Source organism: Folsomia candida, unplaced genomic scaffold (genome assembly GCF_002217175.1).
Source record: "Folsomia candida strain VU population unplaced genomic scaffold, ASM221717v1 Fcan01_Sc019, whole genome shotgun sequence".
Taxonomy (NCBI): domain Eukaryota; kingdom Metazoa; phylum Arthropoda; class Collembola; order Entomobryomorpha; family Isotomidae; genus Folsomia; species Folsomia candida.
This window is the reverse complement of record NW_019091211.1, coordinates 1,601,666-1,623,815: the sequence shown is the minus strand read 5'-3', so window position 1 is coordinate 1,623,815 and position 22,150 is coordinate 1,601,666. Positions and strand designations below refer to the sequence as shown.

The 22,150-nt window shown below is 35.8% G+C and overlaps 4 protein-coding genes across 4 annotated transcripts; 1 reads left to right on the top strand and 3 right to left on the bottom strand.

The window, feature by feature from the left end:
• Window positions 1–305: 305 nt before the first annotated feature.
• Window positions 306–1,099, bottom strand: LOC110857906. Its single transcript, XM_022106519.2, has 3 exons — window positions 888–1,099; window positions 670–819; window positions 306–591 (listed from the first exon to the last, which is right to left on the bottom strand). The coding sequence occupies exons 1-3, from the start codon at window positions 940–942 to the stop codon at window positions 329–331; spliced, it is 468 nt and encodes a 155-aa protein (XP_021962211.1). The 5' UTR covers window positions 943–1,099; the 3' UTR covers window positions 306–328.
• Window positions 1,100–2,560: 1,461 nt separating this feature from the next.
• Window positions 2,561–3,370, top strand: LOC110857907. Its single transcript, XM_022106520.2, has 3 exons — window positions 2,561–2,736; window positions 2,825–2,938; window positions 3,013–3,370. Exons 1-3 carry the CDS (start codon window positions 2,670–2,672, stop codon window positions 3,267–3,269), a joined length of 438 nt encoding a protein of 145 aa, XP_021962212.1. The 5' UTR covers window positions 2,561–2,669; the 3' UTR covers window positions 3,270–3,370.
• An 8,261-nt stretch (window positions 3,371–11,631) lies between these two features.
• LOC110857875 (oxygen-dependent choline dehydrogenase-like) lies at window positions 11,632–14,229 on the bottom strand (the record flags this gene model as incomplete). The annotated part of the gene is given in 10 exon segments (XM_035858232.1): window positions 11,632–12,162; window positions 12,165–12,205; window positions 12,269–12,361; window positions 12,451–12,597; window positions 12,705–13,037; window positions 13,171–13,327; window positions 13,399–13,569; window positions 13,637–13,758; window positions 13,817–13,948; window positions 14,013–14,229. Coding segments are annotated over 10 exon segments (1,518 nt in total), but the record flags the coding sequence as incomplete, so codon positions are not given.
• A 25-nt stretch (window positions 14,230–14,254) lies between these two features.
• LOC118438210 (glucose dehydrogenase [FAD, quinone]-like) lies at window positions 14,255–15,577 on the bottom strand. The gene is made up of 3 exons (XM_035858086.1): window positions 15,360–15,577; window positions 15,023–15,085; window positions 14,255–14,421 (listed from the first exon to the last, which is right to left on the bottom strand). Exons 1-3 carry the CDS (start codon window positions 15,529–15,531, stop codon window positions 14,258–14,260), a joined length of 399 nt encoding a protein of 132 aa, XP_035713979.1. The 5' UTR covers window positions 15,532–15,577; the 3' UTR covers window positions 14,255–14,257.
• Window positions 15,578–22,150: the final 6,573 nt, after the last annotated feature.

Here is a 22,150-nt window from a genome sequence, read left to right as displayed (position 1 = left end):
GTAGGATGTACTGCTGTACATAAGTATTTATGTATGCATGTACGTACGTACATATGTATGTAAATATAATCGTTCCGTGTTTAAGCAAATGTATGTATAAAATGAGTGCCTATCCAGCCGATAAATACCATTGCCCATGTTGGATGATCTGTCGACACAAAAGTTGATTTCATATACATATGTACATGATTTAAACCAATTATCTGAATTGAGCATGAGTTTTACGACCAATTAATCATAAACGAAACATATTGACAATTTACTACTTGAAAAGTATCTCAGAAAAAATAGGATTTCATTCCAGATTACATTCATAAACATTATTTATTTATTTCTTGTTTAGTTCATGAACCTTATCCTTTTTCGAATTCTTTAATTGTAGGTGAATTCCACTCTTAACTAAACAATAGTCTCCTCGACAGAGACAGGCCTTCACAGAGTCTATTCCATTCCGTTTTAAATTGACACACTGTCCAAAAATTAATTCTTCCCTTTGATTATCATGCAGACCGGAATGATGGCACGAGTAAAGTTCCGTGTTTAATTTTCCTCCTGAAAACGGTAGTCCTTCCGATACAGATTGCCAGCAACCTTAACATATACGTACATAAAAACAGATAATCATGCAAATAATTTTAAAATACTTGATATTTTATTAAGTATTTGCACCTTTGCTCTCAGGTGGACAATCCACTGAGAAACTTCTCTTCCTCTCTGCGTCACTAACTTTATGAAAATCGTCACAGTTTCCAAAATCTGTCCAGTTGAGCATTGTTCCGTTGGTGAGCACTCCCTTTTCACAAGTGTAACATTTCAGACCTTTAAAATCGCAAAAATTTGCATTTTGTCCCGGTGGAGTGAAATATTTACTAAATTTATGTATTCACCTGTACTCTGATCAGTTACGAAAGCTACGAATAGAATTCCTGCAAGTAATTTCATGGCTGATAAAAAATAAGTATATTTTTTTACGGTTAACAGAAGCCAAACATTTAATTATATTCCGTATGTAAGATGATAATATGCTATTTATCAAGCTGAAATTTTAATTGAGGAAATTTGACATTGAGTGTATCAGATTCAATGCCATTAGTTAAATAAAACCTGTGGTTACGAGATAAACATAGTTTTACTATTCTCATGTCAAGCATATAAAGTAATATAAAGCGACAGATCACGAACCGGATGTGCTTTCACATTTATTTTATTACATGCATAGCATAAATATGGCACGATATAAATACATACATACATATGCATGCAAATAAGTGCATAAACACATACTTATTACGCGTATAAGAGATATCATGGATTTTCCAATTTACATGAGACTCAAATACTTATTTTATTATATTGTTGCATTATCACAAAGTATACATACACATATTTATTAAATTAAATTACACCCATTCAGTGTATGCAAACATTATATTTTATTCCTTTACATATTCAAAGTCATGTTAAGTAAGGTAAATGTTGAATGAGTATAGAATTAGGCATATTATTGATACGAATGGATTAAAAAAATTATAGTTCTCATCAAAATTCCACTTTGCTTCGTTAAGTTAGATAAATAAAATTCAATATTAAAATATAAACTGTTATGATATTCTAGTAACGTCACATAACAACTTAAATAACTATTGAATGTAGCGTCATTGCTATTAAAACATGCATTCGTTGTTTAATTAGATTATTTCTGAATGACGGGGAAAAGGGGAAAACTTTACTATATAAATATATATATAAATATATATATTTATCTCTTTTGCGTGGAATGGAATTTTGATCCAATTGACGTATTTAAAATAATCGTACCCAGTAACCAAGTCCAAAGATTGTGCTTTTTCAACCAAACACAAATAGACTTTGTGCATCAACTTAACTTATGTAGTCGAAACTCTAATCCAGTTGAGAGAAAGGATTATGAAAGGATTACCTGTTTTGTATCAATGTATCGGTTGATGGATTTATGTAAAAGTTTCAGATAAATTTTACACGACGGGCAAGCCTTTCATATCAATAAACGGATTTGTGCAACAGTAAATAAATATTTGTGGCGTTCCTCCTTGCCAAAGAAATATTTGTATACAATGCTCATAAATCATTCCGCAACTGCATTAGACCGGAAAAAATTATGCAAGTATCAGGGTTTGGCTTGGATATCGTCAAAATCAGTGGGAAAATGGCAAAAAATTGGAAATGACATCTTGTTATTTAAGATACCTCAGGACGATCAAAATCCAAATTATTTGTATCCAATCCGATCCGACAACAACCCTACAACAACCCTACTTTTGACAATTGTTTAATACCAAAAATTAGTTTTGGACAACAAAATCGAACACTAGCATTAGAACATGACAATAATCTCTTCAAATTTATCCATGATTTGGTTACTCTTTTTTCATTAATCTGTGACAAATTAACCCCAAAAGCCTTCTGTACATACATGTCTATCAACTCATCCAAATTGTTGGATTAAACATTTTACATAACGAATTCCAATAGTGATAAACTATTTTAAGTCGGGTCATTTTTTCCCAAGGTCCAATACGCAGTTATGCAGGACTTCTGTGCGGTATAAAAAGCAGAGGAAGGAGATTAATTTAGTATCCAGGAGCATTTCAAAACCAATAAAATTCAACAGTACAACTTGACATTGCAAAATGCAGAAACTTTTCGCCATTATTTTGACCCTCATCGCGGCCGCAAAGGCTGGAGTTGTTGACCCAGGTAAAAAATAACTATGTGGTACCTTTAAAGCGAAACAATTTGAATCTGTTTTTTACTAATTGACAACTTCATCATTATGTATTTGCAGTCACGCGATGTGGAGGCGTAGGGACCCAACTTCAGCTCAGAATCAGCGATTGCAGCGGACGTTGTAGCCTGAGACCTGGAACTGTGTACGATTGTGAGAATGACTTTATGCCAAGTAAGGAATTTCAGAAATTTTGAATTCATTAATTGCAAATTCTCATTTTGTCGATCTAAATATCTAAATTCCAGGCTCCTCTTCTCCCTCGCTTGACCTTCGTGTCGAAATTTGCATGAATGCTGGCTTCTGTACGGTAATTATCAACACTGTCCTCCCCAACTCTTCCGTGCAGCCAGGATTCATTTACACAGCCAAGTACACCGTCGTACCGAATGATGTCCTTGCTGGCCAAGTGGTCGAATTCCGTGCAAGCATATTGCACTCTGATAACTTGAGGGTCGAAGTTTGTGTCGCTGCTGACGTCGACATTCTTCCACTTATTAAGTAGAAAATTTCTGTGCAATAAAATGTGTGCTAGTATAATTCTATAATTATCGAGTTTAAATTGATTCGAAATAAACATGATTGATCAGCCTTATAATTTAAAAACTCGGGAGGAGAAGCGACTATTTTCTATGAAAAATACACGGGCAAATATATGAGTCACATAAGGCATGTTTAATTGACCATACAAACCAGAATCAATAAATATGATAAGTAAGTCACATATTCCTTGTCACGACCATAATTATTTGGACCTTACCCTGACCTTAAAAATCTGTGAATACTTCTAGCTTAAATAAATAATTTTGAACAACTTCGCCTTGTTTTGACAAGTCGACAAAATCCTATTTGAACAATTTTAGATACTTATGTATTTAGTTGTTAGTTGTCTCTTTGAACTTTTACGGACTAATTTTATCTACCGAAAACCTATCCAAACCTTATTATTCCTCACTTAGGAATCTGCAGAATCCTACCCTCATATATGTATATACTGTATAAAAAGTTTCACAATTTTATGCAGTGCGATTTTGAAACGAGATCGAATAACTTTAAATTTCTGTAAAACTTTGTTTAACAAGATTTTTATAAATAGGTGTAACTTAACCTCTAGAGATAGAAACTCTAGCGAACTCGATACCATAAAGAATACCCACATGAAAAATAACATGCGTAAACTGTCCAGTTCGATCAACAGTTTCCTAAATAATTCTTCCGAAGAAATTTCAAAAAATACAACTTTTCCCCAAAGCATGTGAGCCTTGGCTCTTAAAAAATGCCAATTCCAAAACACACTATCCCAATACCAAATAAATCCACCGGCCATCAATTGTTTATGAACTTTACGCATTTCTCCCAGTAATCTCGTGCTGTATAGAAAATATACAGGTCGAACATTTCCTAACGTCACGAAATCGCAATAAATCTCCTGACCCCTTTTAAATTCCTCTGCCGTCCCCGTCATTTGCATTCTACGAATCTTAAACATCTCGCTATTTCCTAGTTTCGACTGCATGAAATGACTTGCAAACTGCGTTTCTCTATTCCCCCGCCTTAATTCATCAATGACATGAGATAGATCAACAAATGTGGAGTTTAGTTTGTGCAGGATTCCATACTTTCGAAATTCTTCTTTGACATCGTGGATCGTTTTAATGTCAGGAGATCGAGGATTTCCTGCATAATCAAAGTCAACTTTATACCCAGAATTTACAAGGTCTCCAACATGCCGAAATTTTATTGGAGGCGTGGGAGCAATGAGTCTTCCCGATATGAATGTTTCATAAGCACAGAGAAGAACTAGGCTGATGAATCCCGGAATTATATTTCCCCCATTAAAATTTCGGATCGGTTGTCTCATAAGGATTGAAATTTGAAAGAAAATTTGAAACTCGAGATTTTCCCGGGTGAAAATTTCGTCCTTGATTCCTTCGGCAATCCAAGAAATCAACGCAATTATAGAGAAAGATAGAAACGTTGCGATCCACACGAATTTCTCGTACGGAGTGAACCACACGATCCAGTCTTTGTTAATAGGAAATTCTTTTTTGGAGTAGATTAGAATGATTTGGCATTCAGAAAATTCCACGAGGGAAATTACGTCGACTTTCGGAACGCTTTTGAAAGTCGCGTAACCAATTTCTTCGAACATCGGAGATTGAGTTGCTGTGAAGTTGAAGATATTTGCTTGCATGCTAATGACCGAATTGTGTGCGGTACATGGTGGGACGATAGGACTCCACATTTTCGGTTTTAATGTGCAAGGTATAGTAGGATTCCGTAGGTAAATGTGTCTTTTATAGGGCGGAGTGGAAAACTCTGTGAGATGTAGAGCTAAAGAAGTTAGCGCGACGTTTGAAGGAAATTCATGCAATACGGAAGCTTTACCAACGATTAAAAATTGGTATATGTTTGGGCGTTCTTTGAATGTAAAGTACAGTTTGCATTTTATCATGAAAAACGCACTAATGGGCTTGTAACTAGCAAGATCTTGTGAAAAGTGAAAAAATGTGGTGGAAAATGAAGAAACCATTTGAATTTGGAAAGGTTTATAAAAATCCGCGTGAGAATCGTGATTCCCTTGAAAGGCGTGGATTGCATATAAATACGAAGAAAACTGGAGTTTCTCCAAAAGTTGTACGGAACGGTTAGAGTTTGAATATATTTCCCAAGAAATTATCATTTTTCCATGGAATTTTGGATTGTTGTAAAATTGGATGAAATTATAAGAACCTGGTTCGTAAGATGGTAGTTGCGTCGAGTAGAAATGAACGCTCCAAGTTCTCACTTTAGGCGTGAAAAGTACAATGATAAAGAAGAAAGTGTAGAAAATGGGGGACATTTTGTGTTGTTGAGAGAAATGTTTAGGGTTTGATGTACCTGAAAATAGAAAATATGAGATGAATTATTGTGTGGGCCACGTAGACCACCGGGATGGGATGAATACATAATACTAAATAGGTACGAGGACGAATAACAGGATGTTAAATAATTGTAAGCATTAATATTAATTGCGCACATACATAAATATATGTAGAGGTTCTGAAATTTTGGCTTCATCGTTATTGCGAAATAAATATTACCAACGCATGAATTGTACATGTATATACAAATCTATATATTTTAACGGTCACTTTCAGTATGTACAGTATGTAACTTATTTAATGCTACGATTTTTAATTTAAAATTCAACTTCAATTTTCTCGAGAACAGGTTGATATTTCAAAATTGTTTTCATACCAATTCTTCACCATATATTGGACTACATTGAGGCAAATTTTCAAAGGAATGGAGATGAAACTGTTGAATCCACAAATATTTTAATATCAAAATTTTGCGAATTGCACGTTACATAATTAATGCTACGGCGGTATGAGCGGTTCAATATTTCGTCAGACCCGAATAACCGATTGAAATCGTTTGGGCATCTAATCCACAAATCCTTCGGTTACGCTATGGTCGATGTTTGTTAACTTTTCTGTGATGACGGGTGTGCCGGGGAGCCGTGCTTGTCAGTTTTAGTGTTGTCACCAGACGCTGCAGAATTTTTGGGTTATGGTCGATCGAGTTGAGGTCAAGAAATTTGAAATTCAGTCCAAAACCTTTGTATCATTGTCCTTGATGCATTTTGAGATGATTTTTGTAATATTTGTCTAATATTCGACGTTTCTGAAAATAAATCTCTGACCAAAGTCTGTCTTTGTTGCAAATTGGCCAATATTTATTTCTAACAAATCAAGGTAAACCTCTTTGGTCATGATCCCAGCGACGCACATCAATCTTGCTACCCTGAAGCAACATAAACTGCCCCAAAACATTATCTCCCTGCAAGATTTCGAAAGTTTCTCATCAGGATTTGGCGGTACAAATAGCCTAGATTTCCTTATCTCTGCTATGTTTGATAGCTTGTCTCAGAAATCAATTTCTTAAGACTTATTTGGGCTCCTTCCGCACTCTTATCGTTCCATCTGAGCTAAGAAGTTGAATTAGGGTCCAATCTGAGAACAAAAATTGTTTCCGGTAGCCATGGGATAATCTTTTCTTTACATTGCCCACGCAAAGCGTTTCTTGTGATTATTCGCTAAGGTGTATGGTGTGGAATTTGGAATTTCCCCAGATATTCCTGCGAATATCAGCCTATGTCTAATCATTCATATGTGTACAGCAGTAAAACGGTCACTTTGAACATCTTTCACAATTTCTGGCGCGGACAGACAAGCATCATTGTCACTGTTTTTACAATCCCCGCGTGCGGGTGTGGTGTTTTACTGGGTTTAAGACCCTGACGGTTACAATTCGCTACAGGTCCTGTAGTTTTCCTTTCTCCGGTGAGCCTTAGAACAGATCCCGCGTGTATTTTAAATTGTTTCCAAAGTTTCCTTAAAGTTAGGCGTTATTAATGGGAGGAGGTCACTTTCCCAATATTTTTATACTGAAAACGGTGTCCTTTGTTATTTATTTATTTTAATTCGGCAGATTATTTTCATTTGTAGCAGAAATACGACAGAATTGTTTATCCGTTCGAAATTCTGCTCTGTATTTAGGAAAGACTGCAAATTTGTACTGGTTGTGTATCGTAGCATTAATTATGTAACGTGCAATTCGCAATATTTTGACATTGAAATATTTGTGTATTCTACAGTTTTATCTCCATCCCTCTGAAAATTTTCCTCAATGCAGTCCAATATATGGTGAAGAATTGGTATGAAAACAATTTTGAAATATCAACCTGTTCTTGGGAAAATTGAAGTTGAATTTGAAATTAAAAATCGTAGCATTAAATAAGTTACATACTGTATGTAAAGAAAATAATTGTCATTGTATTGTTATTGATTCGTTATTTAATGCTAATGTTGTAACCTAACCTATAATTAAGGTTAATGATTGTAGCCTTATGGGGGTATTGCCGAAAAGGTTCTAATAAACCCAAATACATAAGTACATTCAACAATCCACTGGGAAACTTTTTTCTTCTTACCAGGGACACTATTAATGTGTATCCCCGACGTAGCAATCCCACTACATGCGATCGATACATACATTCTCAATTATAGTCCAAGGATGTAACAAAATTTCCGTGTAAAAATAACATTTGGTTACACTGTGACCATTTTGGTGACGAGCGGAGGGCAGCTCTTTTGCTGATGGAGGGGTGTGGTTGACGATGCGGTCACTCGCATAATGCGTGCAGGTTTTCAAGCAGGTAAGGAAAACCCCGGGTTTTGCTATTGAAAACCCATACCCAGGGGTTTTACCTGGGTTTTGCTGGTATTCGGGGTTTTCGAGGAAAACGGTGTCACTACCTTATGTATTAAGTTTTGAAAAAAGTCTGCTTTTTCAGCAATTTCGCAACAAAACTACTTATTAATTCAATTTAATAATTTAACTAATTAAATTGTAGAATTGCTAGTAAAGCCCTGTTACCATACTTTATGGAATTTGAAAACCCCGACTACCCGTGGGTATTGCTCATTTTTGCTACCCCAAAACCCACCAAAACCCGCAAATCCCCAATACCCCAAAAACCCGGGGTAGCATACCCTGTTTTCAAGTGAGCCTTTTGTGTTTACTTTGGCACATGCACAATTGTATCCCAATCATATAGGATTTATTAATTAATTACAATTAAATAAAGCAAAAAAAAATTTGGACCCAACAAAAAATATCACAATCAAAAAGCTGATAGTGCTGATATTGCCGACAAAGTATTCTATTTATCAAGATTTAATTAATAATTCACTACAGGCCTGATCGATGCAGTCTTCCTGGGTCCGCATCTTATACGTTTGTGCGTAGCGTTCCTGAAGAAAAATATTCAAAACCGAAAATTGAATGTTTTTTGTTTGCAGATGTGTGTCCAATATATGACACCACAAAACATAGTTTCTAACCGTAACATAAACCTACATATGAGCACACTTTTCAGATCGAAACTACCGAGGACATTGTGTAATATGCAATCAAACCTAGTAGCATCATCCCTGTGCCTCTATGGATGTAAAAGTACGAACCGGCCCAAATCTTGAGAGGTCTACAACTACGCAGCTGCCGTTTGCTATAACTTACACCACCTTGTAATCCTAATATTCTCAGAGAATCAACCGACTTCTTTATCACATCCGCCCCTAAGGGAAATGCTATCAGAATAAACCCAAAGATTAATGCATTGAGCATCATCTCTAAAATCACCACTACGTATGATATATTCCCAGTCATTTTTATGAGCATATATCCCATTATAACAGCACCTATTACCACTTCTAAAGACAAAACAGGTAGAACGTACCAGAAAACTATGTTCGTGACATGAGTTATTATCTGGAGTTGACGATAAGTCTGTACGTCTGTGGCAAATTTACAAATACTGGATTGTTTACTACAAGTTGAAGACGGTACCCTCTCCAGCGTCTCCAATATCAGTAGGATTATATTAACACCTATAACCCCAAATCCAAATATTACTATGGCAGTGTGAAGTGCCACGCAAAAGATGACCATAGCCCTGATAAATAACTGCAATTTTGAGGAGATAATAGTAACTTTGCGAAGCCAGAAGTAGGTAGGGTCCAATGTTTGATCTAAAATTACAGTACCACAAGCGCCCACGGGCATGGTAATAATAGGGCTGATAAGTCCATGGAGAAAAATACCGACCAGATTGGTCGATTCTTTAAAGGTTGCTGCAAATAAAAATACGTATGTAATGCAATATCCACATTTGGCAAGGAGCCGGGGGTCTCGCAATGTGAATTCTGTCCTATCGTTCATACTGTCCCCTTTTCCAGGATGTTGGCCAGAAAGCACATAATCCGTGGAAGATCATTCAACAGGCGAGAAAACAAATGACTGAACAACGTGATACAAACAACATCGAAACTTTTTGGAAACTATTTACCATAAATCGACAGGACAGAATTCGGGTATTACGAGTACAGCAGTATTTACTAATCTGCTGTCTAGTTCGCGGGACGGGCGGAGGATTTAATTCAAACAATTTTGGGAGCCTCACGTCCGGTTCAAGAGTCTAGTTTAAACAGTATTTATGAGTTACCACTAATGGTCAACAGATTTCCAATCACGAAGCATAGTTCATCAGCACGGAAATTATAGGTGGAGCAAATTGTTGTACAAAGTGTGACAATAACACATTCTATTACCAGGATGAGACACACTGCCACAGAAATGTCAATATCTTTCTCGTGTGAGAGTAATTGTTGGAATAAGATTAAGTACAAGTTGGTTGCTGTCATGACAATAAGGAAGGCCAGAGCGTACCACGGAATTAGTTTTGATTTTACCGGAGAAGCGGTGGGTTTCCATGAGGTCCTGTTAAAAGTTAGTGGCTGGGGGTATAGTGACTCACTTAATTTTGCGTAGCGTTTCAAAGCCTCGAATGGAGTAAGGGTTTGGAGGAGGGCAAAATTAATTTGCGGTAGTCGCTTTGATAAAGACTGCATGCTGGATAAATTCTAAACCTGTTCATAGAGTGGAATTCTTTGCAAACGATAAGGTAAAACTGTCTAACCAAATGTAGGACAAGCTGTAGACTTTCTTTGTCTGAATGACGCTATGATACAATTTAAAATTTGATTTATTAGTTCCCGATTTTCAAGTTGCTTTTGATTTTAACTTATTATGCTCTATATTGCTATATTACTGCACTATGTAAAAATATGTAGCCAGTTTGACAATTATGTGTATCCACAACTCGCCAATTACAGGTATAATTTACAGCTTCACCTCATTGCAACAATTTAAATACATAAATTATAACATGGCCAAAATATTTTAACCTGTGGACTGGAAACGGACGGATCAGCTAGATTGATGTACTTTTATCATCAAATACATAACTTCCTGTTTATGTAATGCCACAAAATATTAGAAAATTTAGTTAAATGCTGGTATTTTTACGAACAAAATCCTGCATTTAACTTAAATGTTTTTTTAATGGGTTTGTTGAAATTCGTCTGGTACAGTCATATTGGTTATAACCCTTCTGCCCAAAAAGTCCTGTTTTGATGGGCAAATGGAGCGTGCACACGCTCTTCCCTACTTTTGCACGGTTTCATGTGAAATTTTAAACTTTGACCTAGAGATGCGAAATTTGGCATGCACATGCACCAAGATATGCTACTCATAATATAACATCAATTCCCGTTCCGTTCGCTATAAATTTTTCAGGAAAAATCAAAAACCAAATGTCACCCCTATTCCGTTTGGTTTTTGATGTTTCCTGAAAAATTTATAGCGAACGGAACGGGAATTGATGTTATATTATGAGTAGCATATCTTGGTGCATGTGCATGCCAAATTTCGCATCTCTAGGACAAAGTTTAAAATTTCACATGAAACCGTGCAAAAGTAGGGAAGAGCGTGTGCACGCTCCATTTGCCCATCAAAACAGGACTTTTTGGGCAGAAAGATTATAACCAATATGACTGTATTACTGAGAATTTCTAATTCTACTGGTTGGCCTCTTGCAATTAGGACAATTTGTGCGAAAAGGGATACTTACATACATAGGTACTCGCACTTATTTAACTGATATTAAATCATTACTGTTCGGAGTACATATTGCCGATAACAGGCATTACCGTTTAGTAATGTTGTGGTAATGACAAATTTTCCACTCAGAAAGAATACAAACTATTATACTACCAATCTGGTACAGAGTTGTTACCAACCCAATACGGTGTATTTATATGACTACCAGCTTTTTAACTGTTCAAGGTTACCTATCATTACTTAAATATTTCAATCATTTGTATTGATTGATCAAGAGTCAACTTTTATGCATATCATTTCTGCAACTTCATGACTTGTCTAAAGTTATGAAAAAGTTTAAAGATACTTACGTGCATAAATTACAGATGATCACAGATCCTTATTGGACAATTTTAAAAATCACCCTAAAATTCTAATCGGCCTAGATGAATTTGTTTCGCTTGCTCAATGTGTTCCCCAGACCTTTGGCTACACAGCTTGCATTACTAATTAATTAATTTTCCTATATTTTCGACCGCAATCTTCTTCAACTCCTCATGCAAGTGGTTGTCATACATGTTTGTGTGTTGGGGTATATTAATTGTTAGAAATGTCGGCCCAAATATTCTTAATTCTGCCCACATACAGCGTACAGATAAGTATTTATCGTGTTTGCTTTAAATATTGTCCTTTCATCTTCGTCCTTTCATTCCCCAGATTGTTGTAAACGGAAAAAGCAAATTAGATACTACATAGGTTTAGCGAGGATATTCTTGTTCATATTCTTATTAATAGCGAAAAATAGATTAATCATTCCAATCCTGAAGAATCATAGCGGCCGCCTTTTCCCCAATCATTATAGTTGGTGCGTTTGTATTAGCATTGGTCAGTTGCGGCATGAATCATGCCGCATGATCGATGCATCCGCTACTCGTAGTCGTGAAACGTTAATTACTCTGAAACAATGGCAGGAGTTTATGATACGAATTTTTTTAAATCGTCAATTTCATAATCAACAGTCAAAGACAAACCATAAACAAGAGTCCACAACAGCCATTGGATCATCCCTACTTCCCATTTTACATGTGGAAGCATAGTGCCAATTTGTTCCTATAAAATGCATACAATTTTTAATACTTATACGCTAGGAGTTTTGAACAGAAATTTGCAAACCGGAATTCCTTCAAATTTTCAATTACCGGTAAACTGACGCAAAAAACATCTGAAATAATCGTCACTTTTTAAACTGTGCGATTCACATCCTGGAAAATGGGTGTTTATCAAGGTTACATTAAATCTCTGCCAGGCTTTAGTTTGCTCGTAGAACTTTACAAGAAATTGACACGCTGAAATTAAACAAACAAATACAAATTCATAATTTGTTAATTCAAAAAATATCTGTAGAACTTGATTTTGAATTTAAAATTTCTGAGGAATCAAAATCCTTAATCACCTTTTACCATGACCTCAATGTCGTCAGGATGCGAGAAACAGTTGGGCTCGATTATCGGGTGGTCGAACGGATCATTGCTTCTTAAAGTGATTGATCCCCTACTCTTTGGTAATTCCTGGTTAATCGCGACATACACGGCATCCATTCCAATCACATTTTTGAGATATTTCTGCATTATATCGCGTCTAACATTTTTGGTAAAAGTGAACATTGACGGAGACCCTTGTCCGACTCCATTGGCGATTTGAAAGAGACCAATATTTGGCCAGGATGGGTTTCCGTCGGTGCTAATAAATCCGGCAGCTGTCATCATCCCGGGTGAAGAGAAAGGACCTAAGGAATAAATAAAAACAATGAAAACATATATCTTTGCAGTAAAATTTTTGAGAAAATTATTCAGAACTGGAAACTCTATGGAATATTACAACACCAAAATTTTGACGGTTTACATTTCCGAAACACGGACCTGAATTATCCTCCTGGTATTGTGAAAATGATTCTGCAGATAAGTTTCGTTCTGGAATGAATGAGATGGATTCATTCAAGACGAATGGTCCAATTAATGCACCGGTGTGATCGGTAAAGTGTTGTCCAACTCCAGGTAAATCTACTTTCGGGGCAATCTAAATCAATTCTTTTAAATTACAAAATTTAAAATTTCAACAATTATTTGAGAATTTTTGAAAATACTCGCCTGAACATCACGCAAATGTTGGGCTGGCCCGATTCCGGAGAGCATTAAAATTTGGGGAGACCCGATGGCCCCGGCGGAAATGATAACCTCATTCCGCGCCAGGATAGTTACTTCTTTACCATGCTTGACGTACGTTACCCCAGTCGCGGTGTTATTCGAATCTAGGTTTACCTGAGATGAATTAACATCTGAATTATCTCAAATTCATCGAGATTTTCGATTGCAAATTGAAGCTTACCCTTGTCACGTGAGCGTATCGAATAACTTTTAAATTTTCCCGGTTTAAAGCCGGCTTGATAAACGTGTCATACACACTGCAGCGCTTCCCATTGCCTATTGTATTTTGGAGTTGGGAAAACCCTGCAAGATCAAAAATGCTGAATGATTTTTAGATGCTAGAAATTTTTCAAAATGTTACCCTCTGCCTGCATAGCGTTTGGGTCGCGTATTTCGAATCCCAGTTCTTTCGCGGCTTCTAAGAATTGTTTCTCTAATGGGGCAAACTTCGACGTGGTGACCGCTAGAGGTCCTTCAGTTCCACGGAAGGTATCTGTGACAAGTTCTATTAGTTAAGCATTTATAACTTTTTTTAAATTGATTGAACTTTTAATTACCATCTTTAAAGTTTCCTTGGTAGTTTTCAGATTTCTTAAAATATGGCAAAAGATTTACATAACTCCAATCCGCATCTTCAGTTAAATTAGCCCAGTTGTCAAAATCGTTGGGATTTCCTCTCATGTAAGCCATGTAGTTAAGATTACTCGTTCCTCCGAGAGATTTACCACGATTGAAGATAACAGACTGAAAATTTATGAGATTTCCTGATCTATAATTTAATTAATAATTTTTGCAAACGGACTTAAAAATATGGCGTATTTAGGTTATCTTTTAAAGCCAGACACGAATTCTTCTGCGGTTCGGTCTTATACATCCAATCCGTTTCAGGTTGATTTAAATTATGCGCCATAAAATAAGGAATGCTGTTAAGTTGTGAGGGATCACCTCCAGCCTCAAGTAAAGCAACTAATTAAAAACGCAGCATACAAGATGATATTGAAATTTGCAAATATATTTCTTAAGGCTTACCCTCAAGCTCGGAGGAGTGAGTTGGGTTTGGGGCAATATCCCAGTTTCAACCTTCTCTCTCGCTTTGCGTAATGCCTTGTAGTGCCTATCTCGAAACTTCGCATCGACCCTGTGGGGGGGAGGAGACATCCTCAGGGTTCATAATAGTGGAATATGTTGCACTCGTCTTTCTGCGTCTGATGGTATTTTTTTCAAATTTTTTGGACTCGCCCGAAGGGCTGCAAATGGTTTACCAGTCTACATAGGATTACATTACTTGATGGTAAACCATTTGCAGCCCTTCGCACGAGTCCAAAAAATTTGAAAAAATACCATCAGACGCAGAAAGACGAAAGCAACATATTCCACTATTATGAACCCTGAGGTCGTCTCCTCCCCCCCACAGGGTCGATGCGAAGTTTCGAGATAGGCACTACAAGGCATTACGCAAAGCGAGAGAGAAGGTTGAAACTGGGATATTGCCCCAAACCCAACTCACTCCTCCGAGCTTGAGGGTAAGCCTTAAATTCAAATATTTAACAAATAAGTGCTTATCTACCTCGAAGCTTCCCACTTTCGGATAAACGATTAGCAATTACACCCCCGGCCGAGCCTGATCCAACTACAATTAAATAAGATAATTGTATATGGACCCAAAGTTCATAACCATTTACGTATTAAAATCTTATAATCAACTTTATACATCTGATTGATTACGCAGCTACCAAAATTTTTAATTTATTAGGTTTGCCAAGAGTGAGATGTGACAAAAATTAAAAAAAACTATAATTATATGCCATCGATCATAAATTTATTGACTTGAATTGACTTCCCACAATATCCTTCCAAGGTTTTTAGGGTTCTTCTACGATTTCACTTTCAAGTCTTTTGCTTACCCACGACAAAATCGAATATTTCCACTTCTGTCGCCATACTCTTGTCATGACTTGCAACGATGTCCTCCATTACGTTGGTTGCTGAAAGTATGCTTGTAATCGCGGTTATCAATGGAGCCATGTAAGTTACGGATATGTTGAAAAGTTGACCCGGCAACAAAGCGGAATCCATATTGTTAAGATTTTAATTCGGCTTGATTTTAGATATACAAATTTAATTGAAAAAAATCCAGCTTAGAACTTTTAGTGGTAAGATGGTGATTGAGACTGAATTATAAAAGTGACTTTCCATGTATGTTGTTTCTGCTTATCGCGGGGGTGTAAAATTGATAAGGAAATTTGTTAATTTAAAGATAACTTGCTAATTGTCGTAATTTGTCAATCACTGAACTATCTTGTAGAAGGAAAATCCGTACCAGCAATTCTATTTGCATAATATGTATTGCATTTGTCAATGCAAATGAGGATGAAGTAGTACCAACTTTTTCTAAGGTGAGACAAAAAATATCTTAGCAACGGATCCTCTAAATCTAGAAGCTTGTTGCGTCCTACAGCTCGCGGGGCACTTTAAATAAGTGGAGAGATTAATTACTTAATCCGATTTAAAAGGGTTTTTGGATCAGACCATCGCATATACAATTTCAATGAAAGGAAGTTGTTTTTTTATTGTCCTTAAAGCTGCGAATTTTTCGTAATTAGAATCAGAAAAAACTATTAACCACCATTTTATCTTTGCAAATATAAAATATCGATTGATGAAAAAATGAGCGACTTTTCCTGCACACTGTGTGCAAATTATGACACTGTTATATACATATATTTGTATATATACAGTGTATACATATATATATATAAATATGTACATTTGCTGATCCAAGCATTTCCGTATTTGTTGTCTAACATGCCAAATTTAAGGGGATGGAAAATTGCAGAAGTACATAATCAAACCTAAGACCGTATTCTTTATCAAGCTCTGAATAGCAAGGGACATAACAATTCCATATCACGTTTATTATCTTAATACAACTTCTTCTGTGACACGTTGAAAGTAAATGCTAACGACTTGTTAATACACAAATCATGTAGTAATGGTGCATTATTATGTTTATGTATGTATGTATGCATGTGCAATTGCAAATAAGATCATTACCATGTAAATGAGGCGTTAACGACATTCTCGGTTCAAATGTCATATTAGGATAATTGACATGACCTTGACAAACAAATCCTTCCACGGCGACACTATTTTCAATTGGGTTAGATCAGGTTGACCTTGATAGTAAATATTTCCCGAAGCATTTTATTTATTATTATTGAGTAAATATTGAGCAAACTGTGTCCAGTTTTATTTGCGATTCCGCACGATACATAGAATACATAAAATGGAAAATCTGAATGGCACCGTGCTCAGATTAGTTACCAATGTACGGTTACTTTCCAAACATGTTATTTATTTTTTAGCCTGAAATACTTACTTTTTAGTTTTAAATAGCACTTTTTAAGATATTTTAATTTATGAATGCAGGAAATTGAATCGGTGAGTGGAGTCGTTGATGAAAAAACTGGAGTTTTAACAGGTCAAGGAATTGTAGAATGCATTATTAGAGACTTGCAGCATCACGTTAATTTCAGGTATATACAAATGTATTTACAATGCTTTATAATAAGTTTTCATAATATGGAAATCCCTTAGAAAATTTCTGAAGCTTTTGAGTGATTTGTACGCGTCCACGTCTCGCAATAGAAGACGTGACGTGACGTGAATTGCCCTAACTTCTTTGTTAAACATTGTAAATACGGTTCTATTTGTTATGCATTTTTGTAATCCGTGTATTTAATAACGTTAAGTCTATACACATACATGGGAAAAATGTTTATTATACGTGAAACTAAATAAATTAAATATATATATAGGTAATCATTAATGAATTTCAGAGTTACGCTGTTGACCCTGAGAAATCAGGATCCTTCAAGTCCTGCATATTTTCAAAACGGAATAGGAAAAGTTTTACGTGATGGAGATGCTGATGTGGGAATTGGCTATTTTTTCGTAACTCAGCCCAGAGTTCGAATTTCATCACCATTAACACCCATATTTACGGATAGGTGAATTTATTTAACAAGAAATGAGGTGAATAATCCTAAATATTTGAAATTATTGTTTTCAGTTTAGTCGCTCTCTTTGTCCAGCCGGAGTCGCACATTGTGCGAAATATTTTTGTGGATTGTTTCCAATGGCCAGCATTCTTATGTTCGGGAGTATTATTGTTTTTAATTTGTCTTGTTTCAAGAAGATTGAACGTTTCGAAAACTTTATTAAGCGCGTTTAAAAATTTGTTCGACACGGCGTTCAACACGATCTCTCTAGTCGCACAGTCAGGTGAGGTATATAATTCTCTCAAAATCCGTTTCATACTAAAAAAATTCATGCTGAAATCCTATTTTCTACCGTCAGTCTGGTTCAAGTGCCGGGGGATTGGAACTTAGTACCTGGGTAACGTCACCCAAAAGTTCCGATACCCTGGACTTTTTAGTTATGCAAGTTACAGGGAAACGGAACCCACTTGTCGCAGGATTTAGCGGGCCTCGATTCCCCGGTACCCTCTTACACAAAAGTTACGATTCCCCGGAACCCAAGATTTTTCTTCCATTTTTCCTAAAGTGGATAAATTTCCGCAGAAAATTTGAGTTATCTCAAATTAACCTCCCACAAATGAAGAACATTGGATAAAAAAATTAGAATTTTTTATAGTGGCGTTTTTCCTAAAATCACAAATATCTGACAAATTTGAGGAGCGGCAAGCTTAAAAAGGTACGGGAAATCGTCACCCAACAATTATTTTCTAGGAAAAATACAGTTATTTTGCAGTTATTGTTACAATTACTACGTTATTTTTATGTTACAATTATTTTCCCCTGAAAATAACTGTATTTTTCCCAGAAAATAATTGTTGGGTGACGATTCCCCGTACCTTTTTAAGCTTGCCGCTCCTCAAATTTGTCAGATATTTGTGATTTTAGGAAAAACGCCACTATAAAAAATTCTAATTTTTTTATCCAATGTTCTTCATTTGTGGGAGGTTAATTTGAGATAACTCAAATTTTCTGCGGAAATTTATCCACTTTAGGAAAAATGGAAGAAAAATCTTGGGTTCCGGGGAATCGTAACTTTTGTGTAAGAGGGTACCGGGGAATCGAGGCCCGCTAAATCCTGCGACAAGTGGGTTCCGTTTCCCTGTAACTTGCATAACTAAAAAGTCCAGGGTATCGGAACTTTTGGGTGACGTTACCCAGGTACTAAGTTCCAATCCCCCGGCACTTGAATTAGACTGACCGTCACATGAAAAGAGCTAGACTCGTTGACTGTAAAACGAAATAATGGGGATATTCATTACGAGTTTATACTTTTAGAAATGTTTGCAAAGAAGAAAGTTCACAAGTTCGCAAAAAATTTTGGCTTGATAATTTATTCCCAATTTTAAATTTGCAAATTAAATATCTTCAGATGCGAACATGCGAACTCGTTATGAATACCCCCAATATATAACTAAATATTTACACAAATACATATAAGTAAAATACTTTAAAATTTTCTCCAGGATACTGTTGGCCAACCAGGGAAAATTTTGGTAGGATATTTCTATGTGGAAGCTACCTTTCCGTATTTGTCTTCATTTTATATTCTGCGAATCTTATAACGTTCTTAATTCAACCGGTATATCCAATTAAAACATTTCACGACTTGGTGGATCATGGCTACACATTTTTTGGATACCCATACGCGCGGACTTATTTTCCAGAGGTAATCAAAATATTTTACAATGGGCGTACTCATTGTAACGTTCGTATATTTTAGAAATCTCGCAAACTGAGCATACATACATATGTCTACATAACTTTGTCAAGTTTGGAGGAATTGATATATTAAAAAAATGTTTGCTATAGCAAAAGCAATTTTGCAGACGAAATTTTGTAAAAGAAATTTTACTATAGCAATTTTGCAGTAACAAGAAATCTCTTTTTTAGAGATTTTTTTATAAATTTACCAAGCAAATGGAAATATATATATTTTTGCATAGCAATGAGTCACGATGCAAATAAGACATTGTCGTGATTACGCCGAGTAATAAGTAATTAAAAAATGTATTAACTAATTAGTTTACGGTGTGAAATTTGTAGACATTGCCACTGACAACATTTCAATCTGATGATGAATTCGCCGAATCATTAACATCAATCTTCACATTGAAACATTCCCATATCGACATTAGTTTCAATTCTGCTGGAGGGACATTTTTGTACACACGGTTGAAAGAGACGATAAAATTTAGTAAAAATGATGATCAAGTGTGTCACGCCGTCTCGTCGACGAGATTCTTAATATCCAATGTCGCCATATCGACCTCATTTTACGTGGCGAAGAATCAATCCGAGTTGAAAAACGTGCTTAATCGGAGGTATGTAAATAATTAAAATATGTTATGCATTTTTCAGAGAATAATCATCTTTTAATTCTATAGCATTTCCAAAATTCGTGAAACTGGGCTCTTGATTAAACACATGAAGTCCAAAAATATGCTGAGGAGCGACAACTGTCCATCCGATGTGAAGCCAAGCTATCGAGAAGATCTCGGGATGGAGGATGTATTGTCGGGTTTTATGATCTTATTGGCCGGCCTTCTTATCGCATTTGGTGTTTTAGGAATAGAGATTGTAAATAGCACGGAGAAGTATGTTTTTTCAGACTAAAAATAAATAGCTATTTGTTTCAGATATTTCATTATTCACGTATGTAAAAGTTATTATGTAGGTGAATTATTTAAGTGAAAAGTCGAGTAATTAAAAGTTTTTCGTATTCAAGTCCATCGTTGCGTGCGAGGTCTCACGTTTGCCTTTGTCCAAGCTTAGTAATAACAGTGATGAAATACCTAAATATTTAGGGTCTCATTTAATGGGCCAGACTTTTAATTGAAATCACATAACTAAATATATTGAAATTCCATAACTTGAATTTCCAGTACTTTATATGCCTTAAAACAACCTCTATAACTGAATCCATCAGACACGGAATTTCATAACTTATGAATTCATTTATATGTAAAAATCCATCAAAATAGTTACTGTTCAGGTATCCCTTGCTCTTCTAATCAATGGTAAACCATACAATCATAATCTAGAAGTGCACAGTAGTAGAAATCGGAGACACCAAGGAATTTTGCAACCACTTCACTGTCAGAAATCTGGTATACTCGGGCTGGTATTGATTTCTGGGTATTATAAAGTTGCTACCGCTTGGTATTAAAATCATACCGGTCTGTGATAATTTCCTACCGACATTGTAAAACTTTAATAACGAACTGTTATGTGTTACACCGTATTACTTATCAACACCACTTTGGTAGAATCATACATTTATGATAGCCTGGTAATGAATATTTGCTTTTATTTGGATATTGGATTTCTAAGAGTGTTCGAAACAAAATTTGTTAACCAAAAGTATGGGGCCTAAGCTCCAGGATTCCCAAGCACAAATAATGTGCATAGTTAAATCAATCAATGAGAAATGAAAACACTTTTAGAAAACGAGTCCACTGGTGAGCTACATAATGGTAAGCCTCAAGCATATGAGCATTGTTGGACAGGGACTTCGTCTCGTTAGATTCAAAAATAATGCTCTACACCGACATATGACCTCGTTTCAACTTTAAACAAACTATGTAGGTTAACTGGAGTATTAACCGGAAACTAGTTCCTTTAAAAGTGAGAAGGGGTGCTGGAAACCGTTGTTTCCTACGGTCTAGGAATTGCAATAATTTGGAATGGTTTCAACGTAGAGAGAGGAAGCCGTGACCGTTCCTGTTGGGATATTGAGCCTTCAGGGTCTGCCCTGCCAAGGCCGGTAGGCCGCCTACTTGTTGATAATTTTTTTATACAGAAATTCAAAGAAATAGCTCATGTTTTCCTAAAATTTCTAAAGGCAAATCTTCGAAATTGAATAAAATGTATGATTCAGAAAAGTCTGGCAGATTTCAATTTTACAGTTTTTAAATTGAATTAAAGCACTGGAAATTCAAGTTATGCGATTTCAATATATTTAGTTATGTGATTTCAATTAAAAGTCTGGTGGATTAAAAATAACCCAAATATTTATGCGGGTACATACATATGTACAAGTGCGCATTATATGTACATACGTGTTGACATACGGAAAGGTGTTTTTTGAGTCGAAAGGGACACAAATGCGTTACGACCATAAAAAAATTACGTAGATCGAGGGACCAACCGCTCGAAAAAGTGAGGACGAATGACATGACTTTTGTGAACTACATATGTGCAAAATTAATAAAATTCCATTTATTATGCTTAATAGATCGATCGATCTGTTTCAAATTAAAATATGCTTGAAGAGATCATAACCCGGTCGAAACAAAAGACAACGACTTTGCTGAGTTTATTGTTCCTGAAAATTCATTAAATTTTGTGCTTCATGGTTTCATCCGAATCGAACTCTGCTCCCATGTACATAAATGAACACAACTGTTTGAAACACTTTTAGAACCCTGGTAACAGAAACATCTGGACATAGCGTGCCTTCTTTGACAAGCAGCACCAAATCCATCTTCCACTAACTTGACCATTTCAATAATAGGTACTCCATTACAGTAATTTGTTTTGAATCGTTACAATATTTATGTTGGTACACCATTTTAGAGGCTTGGTAGCCATGGAAACCTCGCGAATAAAAGTCAAATCAAGTCTCCTGATACATATTCAAATTGCCAAATTCTTAG

Coding starts and splice junctions, on each gene's coding strand:
- LOC110857906 (XM_022106519.2), bottom strand. CDS start 942: ATGAAATTACTTGCAGGAATTCTATTCGTAGCTTTCGTAACTGATCAG. Junction 820..887: donor CGTAACTGATCAGAGTACAG/GTGAATACATAA, acceptor GCGATTTTAAAG/GTCTGAAATGTTACACTTGT. Junction 592..669: donor TTGTCCACCTGAGAGCAAAG/GTGCAAATACTT, acceptor GTATATGTTAAG/GTTGCTGGCAATCTGTATCG.
- LOC118438210 (XM_035858086.1), bottom strand. CDS start 15,531: ATGGATTCCGCTTTGTTGCCGGGTCAACTTTTCAACATATCCGTAACT. Junction 15,086..15,359: donor AATATTCGATTTTGTCGTGG/GTAAGCAAAAGA, acceptor ATTTAATTGTAG/TTGGATCAGGCTCGGCCGGG. Junction 14,422..15,022: donor CGAAAGTGGGAAGCTTCGAG/GTAGATAAGCAC, acceptor GTTTTTAATTAG/TTGCTTTACTTGAGGCTGGA.
- LOC110857907 (XM_022106520.2), top strand. CDS start 2,670: ATGCAGAAACTTTTCGCCATTATTTTGACCCTCATCGCGGCCGCAAAG. Junction 2,737..2,824: donor GGCTGGAGTTGTTGACCCAG/GTAAAAAATAAC, acceptor ATGTATTTGCAG/TCACGCGATGTGGAGGCGTA. Junction 2,939..3,012: donor TGAGAATGACTTTATGCCAA/GTAAGGAATTTC, acceptor TCTAAATTCCAG/GCTCCTCTTCTCCCTCGCTT.